At 45.0% G+C, this 20909-nt stretch overlaps 1 protein-coding gene across 1 annotated transcript in view; it reads right to left on the bottom strand.

Annotated features, from left to right (window-relative positions):
- Positions 1–20909, bottom strand: part of LOC133535950 (SUN domain-containing protein 2-like) — a 25654-nt gene extending 4745 nt beyond the window's left edge. The window contains exons 1-15 of the mRNA XM_061876044.1: positions 20699–20909; positions 17297–17449; positions 15835–16016; positions 9539–9565; positions 9301–9480; positions 9106–9225; positions 8920–9012; positions 6098–6187; positions 5943–6032; positions 5796–5882; positions 5645–5711; positions 1797–1828; positions 1571–1710; positions 1245–1490; positions 1060–1140 (exon numbers count right to left, since the gene is read on the bottom strand). Of these exons, the coding sequence (XP_061732028.1) occupies positions 1060–1140; positions 1245–1490; positions 1571–1710; positions 1797–1828; positions 5645–5711; positions 5796–5882; positions 5943–6032; positions 6098–6187; positions 8920–9012; positions 9106–9225; positions 9301–9480; positions 9539–9565; positions 15835–16016; positions 17297–17449; positions 20699–20745 (1635 nt within the window). The 5' untranslated portion in view covers positions 20746–20909. The remainder of the gene's footprint in view (positions 1–1059; positions 1141–1244; positions 1491–1570; positions 1711–1796; positions 1829–5644; positions 5712–5795; positions 5883–5942; positions 6033–6097; positions 6188–8919; positions 9013–9105; positions 9226–9300; positions 9481–9538; positions 9566–15834; positions 16017–17296; positions 17450–20698) is intronic.

Genomic DNA, 20909 nt, shown 5'->3' with positions numbered 1-20909 from the left:
ACTCTCACACACACACACACACCCCTGGTCCCCAACCTTTTTGTAGCTGCAGACCGGTCAATGCTCGATAACTTGTCCCGCAGCCAGGCGGGGGGGTGGAGTGTTTATTTTTTGTCATGAAAAAGGGAGATTTTTTGGGTTGGTGCACTAATTGTAAGTGTATATTGTGTTTTTTTATGTTGATTTAATAAAAATTAAAATAAAAGTTTTATAAAAAATTCTTCTGCAGCCAGGTACCAATCGAGCCGCGGCCCGGTAGTTGGGACCACTGCTTTAAAGCAACACTTGCCTTGACCATAAAACGTTAAAATTCGAGACACACACACACACACACACACTTTCCCCAAATTCATGGACTTTTATCCCCATCGGTGATTGGTATATATAGAATATTCCACATTTCTCCTCCAAGTCAGACACCATCCACACTCTCTGCTCACCTTGGACATTCAAGCCAGCATGTTTCACAGTTCCCAGAATTACCAGGAATTTCCCCCAAATGAAAATGAATGGACAATTTACAAACTTCTCCATAGCCCACATTTCCCAACCGGTTCCAACATCCACACGCCCAGGACACTCCTGACAGTTTTATATCAAATACTAAGTATTGCTGTAATTCTGAGTGTGTACTTTGTATCTGCTAGTGTGTACTCTGTATCTGCTAGTGTGTACTTTGTATCTGCTAGTGCGTACTTTGTATCTGCTAGTGCGTACTTTGTATCTGCTAGTGCGTACTTTGTATCTGCTAGTGCGTACTTTGTATCTGCTAGTGCGTACTTTGTATCTGCTAGTGCGTACTTTGTATCTGCTAGTGCGTACTTTGTATCTGCTAGTGCGTACTTTGTATCTGCTAGTGCGTACTTTGTATCTGCTAGTGCGTACTTTGTATCTGCTAGTGTGTACTTTGTATCTGCTAGTGTGTACTTTGTATCTGCTAGTGTGTACTTTGTATCTGCTAGTGTGTACTTTGTATCTGCTAGTGTGTACTTTGTATCTGCTGCTGTGGTTGTAAAAAGTGAAAAAAGTCAAGATGCTAAAAATGTGTAGTTTGTGTACCTCCATCTTGTCCTCCAAGTTCTGCAGCGTGGCCTCCAGATGATCCAGACGAGATGCCTGGCGCTGCTGCCGGTCCAAGTCCTGAGGGCAGACATTCAACATAAGCGGTAGAAAATGGATGGATGGAATGATGAAGAATCACATCTTCTTGTAGAAGTTGTAAGAGTAGAGATTAAATAGACGACCTGTCCCCTCTGCCGTCGGTCCTGGTCCAGTCTCCTTTCCAGCGAGGACAGCTGCTGGTCCACCAGGCGGCTCAGTCGCAGTTTGCTGTTGTGGGCGGAGCCAAGCAGCTTGAGATCAGAGTACACAGCCAGCAGCTCGCCGTGCCTTCGCCGTGCTCGCCGCCCGCCAGACTCCACGCGCTCCCACAGGGACGCCAGGCCGCGTTCCAGACGATCCAGACGCGTGGACTCAGACGCCGTCACTTCCTGTCAGGACAAAAAAGCGACATGTGATTAACGTTACTTCAGTGTGCTTGGTTAAGCAGAAAAGGGAAGAACGCTCTCACCTCCGCAGCGCCACCTGCTGCTTGGCTCCACCTGGAAACGAGGCCGTGGACTGAGGACAGGACCGGAACTTCAGAGACCGAAGTCTTCCAGCGGCCGACACTGGGGACTGCAAAACCCGCAGGACTGAAGCAACACGAGCCTGAGAGGTGACATTTCAACATCCCACGTTCTTCTTTCACTTTCATTTTGTCGTGTGGAACAAAGTCTTGGCGAGCGGGAGCTTACTGAGGAGGAGGACGAGGACCGAGAGGACAAACCTGGAGGACGGAAGGCAAGAAGTTTGGAAACTAATTCAAAACATTTAATATTACAAGTGAATATAATCATGTCAGCAAATGAGGGAAAGAAAACAGAAAATAAAAAGTCGCTCGAGAAAGCAATTGCATGTGAGTGCCAAAAAGCAGAGAGCAAATGCTAACAGAACGCTAGCATTACAAAATAAGCTGTAAAAGCATGGTTAGCATGCTGACATGCTAACAGTTAGCATGGTTGTTAACTCAAATAAGCTACAAAATATCATGCTAACAGTTAGCATGCAGATATGCTAAACATTAGCATGCTGACATTAACAGGCCAACAGTTAACAGGCTGGCATGTCAGACGTGCAAACAGTTAGCATGTCATCGTGTCAACCTTTTTGTGCCCTCCATTTGCCTTTTTAAAGCGTTACATGGATTCAATTCTTTAAGATGTCAATAAACTTCTCAATTAATCAAACGTGCCAACAGTTAGCATGCCGACGTGCCAACAGTCAGCATGCCATTGTGCCAAACGTGCCAACAGTCAGCATGCCATTGTGCCAAACGTGCCAACAGTCAGCATGCCATTGTGCCAAACGTGCCAACAGTTAGCATGCAGACGTGCCAAAAGTTAGCATGCAGACGTGCCAAACGTGCCAACAGTTAGCATGCCGACAGTTAGCATGCCGACGTGCCAAAATGTGTCAGCAGTTAGCATGCCGACGTGCCAACAGTTAGCATGGCGACCTGCCGACAAGTAGCATGGCGACGTGCCAAAATGTGCTGACAGTTAGCATAGCGACAGTTACCAAAATAACTGAAAATAATTAAACATGTTAACAATTGGGCTTCACAGCGACAGAGGGGTTAGTGCGTCTGCCTCACAATACGAAGGTCCTGAGTAGTCCTGAGTTCAATCCCGGGCTGGGGATCTTTCTGTGTGGAGTTTGCATGTTCTCCCCGTGACTGCGTGGGTTCCCTCCGGGTACTCCGGCTTCCTCCCACCCCCAAAGACATGCACCTGGGGATAGGCCCCTCCCACCTCCAAAGACATGCACCTGGGGATAGGCCCCTCCCACCTCCAAAGACATGCACCTGGGGATAGGCCCCTCCCACCTCCAAAGACATGCACCTGGGGATAGGCCCCTCCCACCCCCAAAGACATGCACCTGGGGATAGGCCCCTCCCACCCCCAAAGACATGCACCTGGGGATAGGCCCCTCCCACCCCCAAAGACATGCACCTGGGGATAGGCCCCTCCCACCCCCAAAGACATGCACCTGGGGATAGGCCCCTCAAACCCCCAAATACATGCACCTGGGGATAGGCCCCTCCCACCTCCAAAGACATGCACCTGGGGATAGGCCCCTCCCACCTCCAAAGACATGCACCTGGGGATAGGCCCCTCCCACCTCCAAAGACATGCACCTGGGGATAGGCCCCTCCCACCTCCAAAGACATGCACCTGGGGATAGGCCCCTCCCACCTCCAAAGACATGCACCTGGGGATAGGCCCCTCCTACCCCCAAAGACATGCACCAGGGGATAGGCCCCTCCCACCCCCAAAGACATGCACCTGGGAATAGGCCCCTCCCACCTCCAAAGACATGCACCTGGGGATAGGCCCCTCCCACCCCCAAAGACATGCACCCGGGGATAGGCCCCTCCCACCTCCAAAGACATGCACCCGGGGATAGGCCCCTCCCACCTCCAAAGACATGCACCCGGGGATAGGCCCCTCCCACCTCCAAAGACATGCACCCGGGGATAGGCCCCTCCCACCTCCAAAGACATGCACCTGGGGATAGGCCCCTCCCACCTCCAAAGACATGCACCTGGGGATAGGCCCCTCCCACCTCCAAAGACATGCACCTGGGGATAGGCCCCTCCCACCTCCAAAGACATGCACCTGGGGATAGGCCCCTCCCACCCCCAAAGACATGCACCTGGGGATAGGCCCCTCCCACCTCCAAAGACATGCACCTGGGGATAGGCCCCTCCCACCCCCAAAGACATGCACCTGGGAATAGGCCCCTCCCACCCCCAAAGACATGCACCTGGGGATAGGCCCCTCCCACCCCCAAAGACATGCACCTGGGGATAGGCCCCTCCCACCCCCAAAGACATGCACCTGGGGATAGACCCCTCCCACCCCCAAAGACATGCACCTGGGGATAGGCCCCTCCCACCTCCAAAGACATGCACCTGGGGATAGGCCCCTCCCACCTCCAAAGACATGCACCTGGGGATAGGCCCCTCCCACCTCCAAAGACATGCACCTGGGGATAGGCCCCTCCCACCTCCAAAGACATGCACCTGGGGATAGGCCCCTCCTACCCCCAAAGACATGCACCAGGGGATAGGCCCCTCCCACCCCCAAAGACATGCACCTGGGAATAGGCCCCTCCCACCTCCAAAGACATGCACCTGGGGATAGGCCCCTCCCACCCCCAAAGACATGCACCCGGGGATAGGCCCCTCCCACCTCCAAAGACATGCACCCGGGGATAGGCCCCTCCCACCTCCAAAGACATGCACCCGGGGATAGGCCCCTCCCACCTCCAAAGACATGCACCCGGGGATAGGCCCCTCCCACCTCCAAAGACATGCACCTGGGGATAGGCCCCTCCCACCTCCAAAGACATGCACCTGGGGATAGGCCCCTCCCACCTCCAAAGACATGCACCTGGGGATAGGCCCCTCCCACCTCCAAAGACATGCACCTGGGGATAGGCCCCTCCCACCCCCAAAGACATGCACCTGGGGATAGGCCCCTCCCACCTCCAAAGACATGCACCTGGGGATAGGCCCCTCCCACCCCCAAAGACATGCACCTGGGAATAGGCCCCTCCCACCTCCAAAGACATGCACCTGGGGATAGGCCCCTCCCACCCCCAAAGACATGCACCTGGGGATAGGCCCCTCCCACCCCCAAAGACATGCACCTGGGGATAGACCCCTCCCACCCCCAAAGACATGCACCTGGGGATAGGCCCCTCCCACCTCCAAAGACATGCACCTGGGGATAGGCCCCTCCCACCTCCAAAGACATGCACCTGGGGATAGGCCCCTCCCACCTCCAAAGACATGCACCTGGGGATAGGCCCCTCCCACCTCCAAAGACATGCACCAGGGGATAGGCCCCTCCCACCTCCAAAGACATTCACCAGGGGATAGGCCCCTCCCACCTCCAAAGACATTCACCAGGGGATAGGCCCCTCCCACCTCCAAAGACATGCACCTGGGGATAGGCCCCTCCCACCTCCAAAGACATGCACCTGGGGATAGGCCCCTCCCACCTCCAAAGACATGCACCTGGGGATAGGTTGATTGGCAACACTAAATGGTCCCTAGTGTGTGAATGTTGTCTGTCTATCTGTGTTGGCCCTGTGATGAGGTGGTGACTTTTCCAGGGTGTACACCGCCTTACGCCCGATTGTAGCTGAGATGGGCGCCAGCGCCCCCCGTGACCCCAAAGGGAATAAGCGGTAGAAAATGGATGGATGTTAACAATTGATAAAATATACCAGGAAAAAAGCTAACATGCTAACAATTGACTAACATTAGCATTTTGTCTTTGTAACAGTTTGAATCAAAAGTGAAAGTAACATTTTAATAGAGAGTAAGTGTCATGGAAGAGTGAGATGACCAGGAAGTGGAATAGAAGGGTTTGAAGAATGTGGAAGAAGAAGAGGAAACTTTGATAATCCAGAAAAAGAAAAAAAAAGACATTTTGGAAGCTTGGAACTAGTTTGAAAGTCGGGGATGAAACATGTGTGAGTACAACTAGTTCGGATACTTTGTGAGAATGTTTTCCAGCAGACACAAACTTGCCAAGTCAGCAGAGGACAGTCGCTCCATCTTCTCCTGAAGCCCCTGAACGCACCGCCCAGCATCCCACCTGGACACACCACATGTTCATGTTCTTCAAGAACGTCGGAGAACCCTGAAGACCTTGGACTTAAAGAGAGCAGGACCACAAAACCTGCATGGCGTGGGAGGCGGTCTAAAGACGACAAGGCGGTCGTGGTCAGGGTCCAGACCAGCCAGGTCAGCTGACCCAAACACCACACTGAGGACGCAAACACGGGACACATTATTAGGAACCACCATTGCGGGCGGTTAATCCAACCTGTGAAGGCGGCGAGCGTCCACACGCCCGACCAGCGGCGGAGCGACGACGAAGACGAGCTGACCTGCTGCTTCTCCTGACAGGCCGCACCTGTGGGGCGACGCACTTACTTCCACGGCCGCTCATTTGGAGTCCACTCCGTTCCAGAAACATACCCGCGTGCGTGTTTGCGTCTGCTAACTCACACAGAGGTCCGTTGCCGTGGAGATCCTGATGCTTGGCGCTCATGACGCCGCAGTGGCGAGCTGCAAACACAAGAGGAGGCGCCGTCAAAAAAAAAAAAAGACGCCGCCAGGAGGGATTTGCATTTCGCCACGGAAACAAGCAAAGTCCGAAAGAGGTGCGGCCCGTTTGTGGGAGAGAGAAACCACCGACAAGACGTGCGCCCCAAGGCATCATGGGAAATGATGTGCAGCAGAACCTCAACTGACCAACTTCTCTAAACAGGATTGCGTTCATACATGGGGAAGTTTGTATATTGAAGCAAATCCCTCCATAGGAAACAATGTAAACATGAATAATTGGTTCCAGCCGGGGCTAAAGTCTACATTGTGTACAAACCTTCACTAAATTATAAAATACTATCAAACACACGCTAAAACATAAGCAAGCTGAACTGTCCTGGATGCCCCGCATTGCAAACGCCCACAGAAATCCCTTTGGTGCCCTCACTAATGATCAGAAATCACAAAAATCCTGAAAACTTCAACCATATTGTTACAATAATAAACATTTGAAAATAGAATAACTAGGAAACGCTACCATGCCAAAATGACAACAGTAAACAAGACAGTGTTGACAGAAAATAACTAGAAAAAGCTACCATGCTAAAATGCTAATAGTTAAGACAGCGTTGACAGAAAAAAACTTGAAAAAGCTACCAAAAAGGTACTAAATTAACTCCATCAACACGCAAGCTGAACTGTCCTGTATGCGCTGCATTGCACACACACACACACACACACACACACACACAGAGAGAGAGAGAGAAGTCCCTTTGGTGCCCTCAGTAATGATCAGAAATCCCAAAAATCCTAAAAACTTCAGCCATATTCTTACAATAATAAACATTTTAAAATTGAATAACTAGAAAACGCTACAATGCCAACAGTTAACAAGAGAGTGTTGACAGAAAATATCTAGAAAAAGCTACCATGCTAAAATGCTAACAGTTAACAGAACAGCATTGACAGAAAAAAAAAATAGAAAAAGCTACTAAATTAACTCTTTATCAACATGCTAAAAACAACAGCAAGCCGAAATGTCCTGTATGCGCTGCATTGCAAACACACACACACACAAGTCCCTTTGGTGCCCTCAGTAATGTTCAGAAATCCCAAAAACCCTAAAACTTCAGCCATATTCTTACAATAATAAACATTTTAAAATAGAATAACTAGAAAACGCTACAATGCCAACAGTTAACAAGAGAGTGTTGACAGAAAATATCTAGAAAAAGCTACCATGCTAAAATGCTAACAGTTAACAGAACAGCATTGACAGAAAAAAAAAAACTAGAAAAAGCTACTAAATTAACTCTTTATTAACATGCTAAAAACCACAGCAAGCTGAACTGTCCTGCATGTGCTGCATTGCAAACACCCACAGAAGTCCCTTTAGTGCCCTCACTAATGATCAGAAATCCCCAAAATCCTGAAAACTTCACCAGCCATATTGATACAATAATAAACATTTGAAAATAGAATAAGTAGGAAAAGCTACCATGCCAAAATGCCAACAGTTAACAAGACAGCGTCGACAGAAAATAATTACAAAAAGCTACAATGCTAAAATGCTAATAGTTAAGACAGCGTTGGCAGAAAAAAAATAGAAAAAGCTAGAAAAAAGCTACTAAAGTAACTCGATCAACACGCTAAAACCAGCAAGCTGAACTGTCCTGTATGCGCTGCATTGCAAACACACAGAAGTCCCTTTGTTGCCCTCACAAATGATCAGAAATCACAAAAATCCTGAAAACATCACCACTAATACTAAACATTTAAAACTAGAATAACTAGGAAACGCTACCAAACAAAAAACAAAACAAAAACAGAAATTTTAGCATGCTAGCAATTGACAAACTTTAGCAAAGAGCATTTTCACTTTGAAACAGTTGGAATCAGTTGAGAAGTATGAAAGTGGTAACACTTTTTAATAGAGAATAAGTGTTGTGGAAATGTGGGAAAGCCGGGAAATTTTGGCCGTAAGGAGTAAATGAAACGTTTAGATGGTATAGCACAGTTAAACTTGTCGTTGTTGTTTTAGCTCGTCGAGAGATAGTTGATCCATTAACTCCTTATATGTTTGTTTAATATACAGTACTGTAAAACACTTCATATTGTGTACAAAGAAGTCCCTTAGGTGCCCTCACAAATGATCAGAAATCATAAAAATCCTTAAACATTTAAACATAAAAACTAGATAACGTTACCATAAGATATTTATTTGTGCCCTCACAAATGATCAGAAATCCTTAACTTTAACAACCATATCACTACAATAAAAATTCAAACAACATCCGCAAAGAAGCAGCTCACAGGAGGAGAAATGATCAGACGGGGGCGGGGGGAGAAGTGAGGGGCCATGTGTGCGCTCATGGATGAGGCGCCACTGAACGAGAAAATTAAATGATTAAACACGAGCGAAACACACAGAGGCATATCTGGACCAATCTAAAAGTTAGTAAAATGGAGGTTCCACCTGGCTGTCGACACATCCATCACTATCAGTGTTCACCTGCAGTGGACCCTAACCACCCTTAAGAGCCGCCATCTTTGCTACGTAGCGGAAGGGGGAGGGACTAGTTACTCATTACTAAGCGATGGTCATTTCCGGAAAGTGCACTGGATGTGAGGAATGAAGTCCAGAGTGTACTTGTGGCAGGAAGTAAACCGTGGTGAAGAACAAAAAGAGCCCCTAGTGGTCACCAAGTGAATGACTCCTTAAAGACAACTCATTAGGAAGGAAACTCTCTCACAGTCCGGCCCTCCGTGACCCTTGACCCCCGTGGTCTTTGACAGCACCGAGCGGCAATAAAACAGGAAGGAGGCCGACCACAGCTGCAGAACATCTGCAAGAACCACACGGATTATTCCAGAAGGACGTGGAAGCTGGCGTTGGAGCGGCCGAGGAGGAAAGACGGGAAGTCCGCGCCGAGAGCTACCTGACACCTGCTGGCGTTTGTGCGCCTGCTGGTACGACACCAGCAGGGCTGCAAAGACGCCGGCGAGGCACCGCCTGATGGCGCCCACGCCAGCGTGCCACACGGAACCCAGAAGGCCTGCTGGGGACACGGCACATGAGGAAGGAGACTTAGACCATCCAGGAGAAGAACACCACCACAGAACTTCATCCTGACCTGTTCTGACCCGACGACCTCGGTTTCGGGTGTAGATGGTGGAGGCGGGCTTTGAGGACTCCTGGTCTCTGCAGGGGACTCGATTCGGCGTCTGGACCGGATGTTCTGGATGGCGGCCGTCATCTGCGATCAGAGTGCTGTTGGCCAGGATGCTGCTGTGCTCCGCCATGGCGGCGCTCTCTGGAACACACGTGGCGGTGAGGAGGAGGACACGTGAAGGATGAAGGAGTCCACTGACCTTTCCAGTCCAGGTCCTGGTCCAAACCTAGTGCACCACAAGGGAGAGAACGTTGCCATCATTAGATGGAGTTTAGATCTACTCGCATCACCAACCTTTAAAAGTGTATGTTGGTTGGGGATGGATACTGCTGATTTAAGCCGATACGGCACCAATTTCACGTACTTTGTGCGCGCTATTTAAATATTTTTTATGACAAAATCTCAATTTTATTGCGACAAAACGAGAGGATTATGAAAGCGGTCGCCCAGTTGTTGTATTTTCTTTTATCACAACAACTCTGAGACATTAAGTTGCAAATCCAAGACGTTAGATGGTAGCAGTGTATAGTTGGTGTTTTTGTTGCGCCCTAAAAGGTGTTAGTACTGTAAGTATTGTACTAGTTTAATTGTAATGTACATCTTACAGTATTTCCTTGAATAGTATGCGCCTGCCTAGAATTACTGCCGGGTCAAACTCGTTTCGCAAAATATTATTTTTATTAACGCATGTCTAGAATTTCCGCCGCGTCAAACTCGTCACGTCACGAGTGACACTTCACCTGTCATCATTTTCAAAATGGAGGAGGCTGATTTCAATCATTTGAAATCGCATAAAGGGAAGAAGATTAAGAGCTATTCAGTAGGATTTAAGGTCCAAGGTATTGAATATGCTAAAAAGAACAGTAAGCAACTATGTTTTATTAATATACCGTAGCTGCGTGTGTCAAATATGAGTCATTAAATGACTCCCGCCTCCTGGTGGTAGAGGGCGCTAGTGATCCTTCTTGCGACTACTCGGCTGCAGAAGAAGTGACAACAAGCAGCAAGAGTGAGCAGCCATCGTTTATTTTTTTCCTCTCGCTTGCACTTTTAACATGGAGGATTACATATCTAAAATAAAACCGTTTTCTAAACTAGACTTTCAATCGAAGCAGGAGGTAATAAAAGGAAGATCTCCATCGAGACAGAGAGACTTTTAAAACTATAGAAGTCTTCCTTATCTTTCTTCAAACAAGTTAATGCGCATAATAATAATAATGGATTGGATTTATATCGCGCTTTTCTATTATTAGATACTCAAAGCGCTCACAGAGAAGTGGGAAGCCATCATTCATTCACACCTGGTGGTGGTAAGCTACATCTGTAACCACAGATGCCCTGGGGTAGACTGACGGAAACGTGGCTGCCAGTTTGCGCCTACGGCCCCTCCGACCACCACCTGTCATTCATTCATTCATCATTCACTCACCAGTGTGAGCAGCACCGGGGACAAGGGTGAAGTGTCCTGCCCAAGGACACAACGGCAGCGATTTTGGATGTCAATAGGCGGGGAGCGAACCTGCAACCCTCAGGTTTCTGGCACGGCCGCTCTACCCACTACACCATGCCGCCCCCCTGAACATGGACTTCATTTATACATAAAGGTAAGACCATAATAATGTTTTTTTTATTAAATGTGCTTTTCATGATGGTATCTTTACATCACACTCAAATTTATAAGCGCAGGCCTAAATTTACCGCATGCCTTTGGTAAGCGCCGGAGTGAGAAGAGGTTTTAAAATAATTAGCGCCCCGGCGGTAATTCAAGGAAATACGGTAGTTGCAGTTTTCAAATTTAGAGGTGTTGAAATTGCCGTGTAAAATCGCTCATGCTAATCAGCAGCATGTCAATAGCAAAGCCAAAGTATATTAGCATCGAGCTAGCACATTATTGGAAAAGTAAAGGCTTATTTGACGTACATTGGAGCGTTTTTCGGGTATTTTTTGGGGGGCATTGAAAACGACTTGTCCAGGGTGTACGCCGCCTTCCGCCCGAATGCAGTTGAGATAGGCTCCAGCATCCACCGCAACCCCAAATGGGACAATCGGTAGAAAATAGATGGATGGATGAAAATGGCAAAATTACCTAAAGGTAATCTGACTAAGTTGGATCTCAGTGCGACAAGTCGGTAAAGGGGAGTGACGTCACGCACCAACCCAGGTAATTATTAGGACCCCCACCTTTTAGGAGGGGAACGTCTTCTCACATTCTCGATTACTGTAACGTATTATTTTCGGGTCTCCCCATGTCTAGCATTAAAAGATTACAGTTGGTACAAAATGCGGCTGCTAGACTTTTGACAAGAACAAGAAAGTTTGATCATATTACGCCTGTACTGTATATACCTTTATATACATATATACATACATATATACCTATACTGTATATACCTTTATATACATATATACATACATATATACCTATACTGTATATACCTTTATATACATATATACATACATATATACCTATACTGTATATACCTTTATATACATATATACATACATATATACCTATACTGTATATACCTTTATATACATATATACATACATATATACCTATACTGTATATACCTTTATATACATATATACATACATATATACCTATACTGGCTCACCTGCACTGGCTTCCTGTGCACTTAAGATGTGACTTTAAGGTTTTACTACTTACGTATAAAATACTACACGGTCTAGCTCCATCCTATCTTGCCGATTGTATTGTACCATATGTCCCGGCAAGAAATCTGCCTTCAAAAGACTCCGGCTTATTAGTGATTCCTAAAGCCCAAAAAAAGTCTGCGGGCTATAGAGCGTTTTCCGTTCGGGCTCCAGTACTCTGGAATGCCCTCCCGGTAACAGTTCGAGATGCTACCTCAGTAGAAGCATTTAAGTCTCACCTTAAAACTCATCTGTATACTCTAGCCTTTAAATAGACCTCCTTTTTAGACCAGTTGATCTGCCGCTTCTTTTCTTTCTCCTATGTCCCCCCCTCCCTTGTGGAGGGGGTCCGGTCCGATGACCATGGATGAAGTACTGGCTGTCCAGAGTCGAGACCCAGGATGGACCGAAGTACAAACAAATGTGCGCTGGAGAGAGAGAGAGAACCGAGCCATCTAAAAATGGTCGCCCATCTCTCATGCTTTTGTCCACCGGTGTTGCGTCGCCATGACGGGTATCGAAACTGAAGGTTAAGATTGGGGGTCTCAAACTCGATTTACCTGGGGGCCACTGGATGCAGAGTCTGGGTGAGGCTGGGCCGCGAGAAAATATTTCCTTAAAAAAATATTTTTAAATGTCTTTATTTTTATTTTCAGCACAAAATAAAATCAAAATATGAATGAACAAAATGAGAATTAAGTAAATAAATCAGTCATAGGTAATAATAATAATTCGATTTCTCCAGTCAGCAAGAATGTATACACATGCTTACTGTGAAGTTATGAGTTAGGGCAGGAGTCGGCAACCCGCGGCTCTGGAGCCGCATGCGGCTCTTTAGCGACGCCCTAGTGGCTGTCTGGAGCTTTTTCAAAAATATATGAAAAATGGATATGATGAGGGGAAAAAACAAACATATTTTTTTGTTTTAATTTGGTTTCTTTAGGAGGACAAACATGACACAAATATCCCTAATTGCTATAAAGCACACATCTGCTGCTAAGTATATCATATTATTTGCACTACTGATGAAACACATTGTTTACAGCCATATCCTATTTAAAAACAACAGGAACTGTATATATTGTCACTTTAGTAGATAGACATATTCACGTTGCGCTTTACTGTTGTTTTCTCTTCTTTTTGTCTACGCATGGGAGAGTGAGAAACAAAATTTCGATTCCTTTGTATGTCTTTACATGTAAAGAAATTGACAAATAAAGCTGACTTGACTTGACTTATATTAAACATGCTTCACTGATTTGAGTATTTGGCAAGCGCCGTTTTGCCCTACTAATTTCGGCTGTCCTTGAACGCACCCTAGTTTGTTTAGATGTATAACTTTCTCCGACTTTCTAAGACGTGTTTTATGCCACTTCTTTTTCTGTCTCATTTTGTCCGCCAAACTTTTAACGTTGTGCATGAATGCACAAAGGTGAGTTTTGTTGATGTTATTGACTTGTGTGGAGTGCTAATCAGACATATTTGGTCACTGCATGACTACAAGCTAATCGATGCTAACATGCTATTTAGGCTAGCTGTATGTACATATTGTATCATTATGCTTCATTTGTAGCTATATTTGAGCTCATTTAGTTTCCTTTAAGTCCTCTTAATTCAATTTATGTCTCATGACACACTATCTGTATGTAATATGGCTTTTAACTTTTTGCGGCTCCAGACGGATTAGTTTTTTTTATTTTTTGTCCAATATGGCTCTTTCAACATTTTAGGTTGCCGACCCCTAAGCTAGGGAATATAAGAACAACACTACCCAGCATGCAACAGTAGTGACGAGCATGCCCGGTAGCCCCGGTGAAGGTTGTATGTCGCCATGTTGGCAGCTAGAATGTGGTTATGAGCACGCTATGGAGTTTACAGTTACGGTAGCACAATTAGCCCCGAACGGGCTAACATCAAGACTAACGTGTTACACGTCCGATTCGCCCAGCGACTCTCTGTCGGAGTATCAGCGCTGGGGTCCAGTGCACCACAGTTGTGTATTGTCGCTTGGTCCTTCGGCGGAATGCTTCGGAAGCTACCGGACCGCTCGTCTCTCCAGCCTGGACTGTTACAGCGGCGCCGGGGGAGGGCGTGAGCGAGAGAGAGACACACACACACAGTGACAGAAAGAGAGCGAGGGAGGAAGAGCGCGTGCGGGTCTAGTGGAAAAGCGGCAAAACGTTTCTCTGCTTGCATCATGCAAGTGACGCCTTTGAGAGCCACATACCACACCGCGATTGGTAGATTCCTTCAGTTCCGCACACAACGCTGTCAAGCGCCATTCATATAAAACTTGCGGGCCGCACTAACATTAAACGTTCATATTAAGGTGGGGGACGCGGAATAACGTCTCACAGGCCGGGGGCCTGAGACCCCTGGTTAAGATGAATGTGTCCTCCAGGCCAGTACTAGAGAAAAATATATCATGTGTGAGAGTGAATAGATAACAAAACAGGGTGAGCTCATCCTGTGTGTGTACTGTAAAGTCTGGACTAAAGCCGCTACTTTTCCCCGACGCTGCTAACATGGCACTGTTGGATTTTACGTGAATCGGGGCCCGGTAGGAATCGGTCGGTGCCAAAAAAATAAATAAATAAAATAAGTACCGGACTCCATACACATCCCTAATATTTGTAAACTGTACAACAAAAATCTGTAGATTTTAAAACTGTTTTAAAAAATATCAGTTCAGTCACCAGAATGTTCTCGTTAAAATGCTGTTTTTTACTCTGAATTACTATAAGTCAGGGGTGTCCAAACTTTTTCCACTGAGGGCCGCACACTGAAAAATCAAAGCAAGCGGGGGCCATTTTGATATGTTTTTATTTCAAAAACCAATACAATATATGTATAAAAATATACATTTAGGCCTCCACTCAGGCTTGATCCCAGGGACCCCATAGGATTTTGGTCAAAAAAATATTTTAAAATGTGTCATTATCTTGTATTATTGTTATTCAAGGTTTAAATCTCTAAATAACATTAGGTCCATCTGTCAATATAACGTTTTCAAAGATTTAAGTTGTATGCCCTTTTTGTCAAAGAAAACCCTGTTTTGTTATGGAAAAAAAAAAACACAAAATATGCAATAGTTTACCCCAATAAAATTTTAAAGTGGAATATTTAAGATTATAGAATAATTGGAGCCTTAAAAATGTCAACACATAACACCATTGATTTCAATTTGTTATTTTTTAGCAATGACACACACAAAAAAAAATTATTGGGGATCCAAAAGGGTCCTACTCATTCAAAATAAAAAACTTTTTTTTTTTACTGTTTGCTTTAAACACAATCGTCTTGAGATCAACATCAGATCCATCTGTCAATTATAACTTTTATTGTTGTTTATGTTCGTTCTTATTAGGCCCTTCTTTAGAAAAAAACTACTTTGTTTTTTATATGGCAAACAAAATATGCAACATTTTCCCCAAAAAATATCTCAAAGTGGAATATTTAATGTGACATTGATTTTTGATCAATTATTATTTTTTTAAAGAAAACAGCCTGAATGGCAGCTTTGTGTTGTTAGAGTAAACATTGCAACATTTTCTTGTCACATTACACCTGTTTACTCTTTTATACCACTTTTTCTGTGTTTTTTTTTTTTTTTTTTTTTTTTTTTTTTTAAATCGTATTTTTAGAATGTGCTTAGGGCCGTTAAAAAAATTACCCGCGGGCCGCACTTTAGACACCCCTGCTATAAGTGGAAAATCAGTAATAACTTGTTTTGACAATGAAATTCTGTCGACTGAGCTAACAGTTTTTTTAACAGTAAAATGTGAATTTGCCCCCCACAGTGTACGGTCTATAATACTGCGAAGATGACATGTTTCATACCCCAGAAGGTGTCCACCACAGTGGTCTCCCGGATGGAGGACTCGTCCAGCAGCGACGAGAGCAGCGAAGCGTCGGACGCCATGCTGTGGAGCGAGTGTCCGGGGGGTTTACGCGGCGTGCGGACCGGGACGGACTCGGAGCAGGAGACGGACAGCTGCTGGGAACGACGAGACTTCAGCGCCCTGGCGGGGAGAAAAAGGGTTTCAGATTCAACAGGTGAGACTCAAATGTTAAAAGGTTGAAAAGTTGCAGGAATTTATCTTAAAAAAAAAGGGTCATATTATGATATTTGTCTTCATGTAAAGTCTTCCTTGTGGTCTACATAACATGTGATGGTGGTTCTCTGGTCAAAATGTTCCATAGATGATTTACACATCATCTTCAAGTCGCTTTCTGACCGTCTCTTCAGGTGCATGTCTTTAGAAGTGGGAGGGGCCTATCCCCAGGTGCATGTTTTAGGAAGTAGGAGGGGCCTATCCCCAGGTGCATGTCATTGGAGGTGGGAGGGGCCTATCCCCAGGTGCATGTCATTGGAGGTGGGAGGGGCCTATCCCCAGGTGCATGTCTTTGGAGGTGGGAGGGGCCTATCCCCAGGTGCATGTATTTGGGGGTGGGAGGGGCCTATCCCCAGGTGCATGTATTTGGGGGTGGGAGGGGCCTATCCCCAGGTGCATGTCTTTGGAGGTGGGAGGGGCCTATCCCCAGGTGCATGTCATTGGAGGTGGGAGGGGCCTATCCCCAGGTGCATGTATTTGGGGGTGGGAGGGGCCTATCCCCAGGTGCATGTTTTTGGAGGTGGGAGGGGCCTATCCCCAGGTGCATGTCATTGGAGGTGGGAGGGGCCTATCCCCAGGTGCATGTATTTGGGGGTGGGAGGGGCCTATCCCCAGGTGCATGTATTTGGGGGTAGGAGGGGCCTATCCCCAGGTGCATGTCTTTGGAGGTGGGAGGGGCCTATCCCCAGGTGCACGTCTCTGGGGGTGGGAGGAAGCCGGAGTACCCGGAGGGAACCCACACAGTCACGGGGACAACATGCAAACTCCACACGGAAAGATCCCGAGCCTGGGATTGAACCCAGGACCTTTATATTGTGAGGTACACGCACCAACCCCTGTTCCACCGTGCTGCCTGCTTTGAAATCATTATCATTTATTTCTATTTAAAAAATGGTTTGAATGTTTGATAATATATTTTTGCATTTTCGGACAATATTTAAGCTAACATTAGTTGTGATTACATGGAGTACATATATTTTATTCTCCCTCAAAATAGAAAGAAAGAATACATTTAGTAAGGAAAGTTACGGTACTTTATTGATACATATTACTTCCAGGCTTTCGAGGGCCAAATCTGGCCCCCGGGCAATGAGTTTGATACCTATGTTTTAAAGCAAAGTCAAAATGTAAATTCTTGTAATTTTCTAACTGCTCTTAAAATGAGGATGCGTAGTGCTGATATCTACCTGGTGTTTCTCCAGCCGCTTCCCCCGACGCTGAAGGACGCGCTGCCCAGAGGCAAGCTGCGGTCCAGCAGGCCTTCATCCCAACGCATGTTGTGCCTGGACATGGTCCCGCTCTCGCTGTCCGAGTCCAACACTGCTGACCAGTAACTGGATCTGAGGAACAGGTAGGTTAACTTCTTCGGTTTGTGAAGTTGATTAAGTACCGTATTTTCCAGACCATAGGGCGCATTAAAGGGGTCATATTATTATTTTTTTCTAAATGTAAAAGACTTCCTGGTGGTCTACATAACATGTAACGGTGGTTCTTTGGTCAATATGTTGCATAGATTATTTTTTTACAGATCATCTTCAAGTCACTTTCTGACCGTCGCTTCAGGATGCACCGTTTTGTGGGCGCTTCTATTTACGTGCCTCACCTTCTCCCCGTCATGTTTGTTGTAGCGGTGTAGCATGCAAGGACGGGCGTAGAAGAAGTGTCAAAAGATGGAGCTAACTGTTTTAATGACATTCAGACTTTACTTCAATCCATAACGGAGCAGCATCTCTTCACCCGTGGCTCACTAGTGCAGCAGCAACAACAACGGCGGAAATGTGTCTCGTGAAAAACCGTCCCACCGGAACTCCCTAATAACTAAAGTTCCTTGGGTGAATAATGTAAACTCACTACACTGGTATGTTTTAGCGCTTTCATGGCAAGTTTACTGACAGATATAAAGTACTGTAAAGTTCTGACTTACAGTATATTTGAAATGGCAAAAGCGGAGGATGAATGTCCCATAACAAGAAGAAGCTCATTGACAACAGCACGGACTATAAAGGCGCGCACATTTTCAGGACTTCTGCAGTTCCCAAGTACACATCAGCAGGTATCAGAAGGTAAGAAAAGTTGCTTATGCAAAATATTCCGAAACAAAACGCCCGATAAAATGTCTGCTAATAGCTGCCATTTTGCGTTCCTTATACACACACCATACTAACACTTGTATGTTGAAGAGTATGAATATAACACATTAATAATCTTATATAAAGCATTTAACAAATTATTGCCGCCTAATCTACAACGCTTTTTTATAAGACGGGTGAAGGCTCATAACTTGAGAGGCTTTTGATATTTCTCATTGCCGAGAGCTCAAACCACTCAACGTTTTTGTGTGTCTGTATGCGGAATAAAACTATGTTTTGGTGTGTCTGTATGCGGAGCAAAACTATGTTTTTGTGTGTCTGTATGCGGAGCAAAACTATGTTTTTGTGTGTCTGTATACGGAGCAAAACTATGTTTTTGTGTGTCTGTATGCGGAGCAAAACTATGGAACACTGGACTTACAACACAAGCAATGCCAGACTATTAATCGATTTAAACTATAACACAAACATCGGATCTGGTACAAATATAAAGGTGAGGGTCTTAAATTTGACCTGCTGTTGTATGTACTCTGTCTCAAAGTGTTATCATGTGCTTAATGTTTCCTTACCATTATTGCTATGTTGTCTATTACCATTGCTAGTATTTTGTCTATTACCATTATTGCTATGTTTTCCATTACCATTGTTGGTATTTTGTCTATTACCATTGTTGATACAAATTATTGCTACAGTCTAATAATTATTGTTACCTGTGGTAAAGCCACTATGATACATTTGTATTATAATCCTTAAACAAAGTAAGAGTGAAAGTCATGTGAATAATCACTGAATGGAGAACTGGGGATGGGATTAAATAACTTATCTTCTTTCCACTCCCTTTCAGGCAAAACTGGACAATCATGCATTACATTCTGTAAATTACCTTTTGCACTAAATTAATATTATTATGTGTTGTCAACTTTGTACTTTTTTTATGTCATTGCCTGAAATAAATAAATAAAGGAAAAAAATGAAAACAGTACGTTTGACTACTGTAGCCGTAACGCGCAGACAATCAAACGGTGCGGCTTCATAGCTTTTTGAGCGCCGTGTGTCAATATTCTATAGTCTCAAAGGAACATTTAAAGTTTTGGTGTTGTTGCAGTCTACGCGTATCTCTTATGTGTGACTGCCATCTACCGGTCACACTTATTTTTTAGACTAATTAAGTTATCACACAACTCTTATGCTTAAAGGCTGTTGCTACAGTTATTATCAATTGTGCTGAAGTTGTACTTTTCTATCCGTGCAAAGACACAACTTGTGGTCTTGCTTTGCGAGTTTTCTCTTGTCAGCAGTTTGCTCCCAGACCCTGCCTGCTGACAGCCAAGGACGGACATCGAGTACCTCGGCAGGGTGAGACCATGAGTGTCAGCACATTTCCATTCTGAAAAATTATGTATTGTGTCTACTGGGGCTGCTTGCAGCCTCAGTGATGTTAACTCGGGACCTCCCGAATAAATAGAGAAGCACGTGGGACTGTACCTTAGAGCAGTGGTTCTCAACCTTTTTTCATTGATGTACCCCCTGTGAACATTTTTTTAATTTAAGTACCCCTTAATCAGAGCAAAGCATTTTTGGTTGAAAAAAAAAGAGATAAAGAAGTAAAATACAGCACTATGTCATCAGTTTCTGATTTATTAAATTGTATCATAGTGCAAAATATTGCTCATTTGTAGTAGTCTTTCTTGAACTATTTGGAAAAAAAGATATATAAAAAAACTAAAAACTTGTTAAAAAATAAACAAATGCTACAATTATAAATAAAGATTTTTACACAGAAGTAATAATCAACTTAAAAGTGCCCTGTTTGGGGATTGTAATAGAGATCCATCTGGGTTCATCAACTTAATTCTAAACATTTTTTCACCAAAAAATAAATCTTTAATATCAATATTTATGGAACATGTCCACAAAAAATCTAGCTGTCAACACTGAATATTGCATTGTTGCATTTATTTTCACAGTTTATCAACATACATTCATATTTTCCTTTATAAATATATTTGTAAAGGATTTTTGAATTGTTGCTATTTTTAGAATTAAAAAAAAAAAAAAATCTCACGTACCCCTTGGCATACCTTCAAGTACCCGCACGGGTACGCGTACCCCCATTTGAGAACCACTGCCTTAGAGAGTTGGGGAAAACTGTAACTGAGTGTACAGCCCAATACGTCTCTCCTCATGAGTAAAATTCAACTCTGTCTCTGCCTGATTCCTCCTTCTTGTCTTGTGTAATAGATAGTTTGGTGTTTTAACCTGACATTATTACACCATGTACCAAATAAGATAGCTTTCAGGTCAGTAAGCACAACCAAAAGTATTACGTACATTGGGTGCACTGTCGAGTTTTAAGAAAATGAAAGTATTTTAAGTGTGCCATATAGTCCGAAAATGACGGTAGATACTTTTACAGGAGGGCAGGAATACACACAAGTTCTGTAGACGTCACTAGCTACAGCTGCACTAAAAGCACAGTAAAAAGGTGGGCATACACACAGGTCAGTCCAGCCCCAGCTCTGCAGATCCTCCTCACCGACACTCATTCCAGGTAGGAAAGACACAGGCAATCCATACCAGACACAACTTTCTGTTGGTGCCACAGGCTAGTGAGCAGTTCAAACCCCGCCCCTCCACGCAGGTGAAAGTACAGGTAACTCGAAGACTAAGCCGGTGCGGACCAACATGTTTGACAACTGACGAGCATGAG

This window comes from Nerophis ophidion, linkage group LG17 (genome assembly GCF_033978795.1).
Source record: "Nerophis ophidion isolate RoL-2023_Sa linkage group LG17, RoL_Noph_v1.0, whole genome shotgun sequence".
In the NCBI taxonomy this organism is placed as follows: Eukaryota; Metazoa; Chordata; class Actinopteri; order Syngnathiformes; family Syngnathidae; genus Nerophis; species Nerophis ophidion.
Note: the sequence above shows the minus strand (reverse complement) of the source record. Positions and strands in the feature narration are given on the sequence as shown.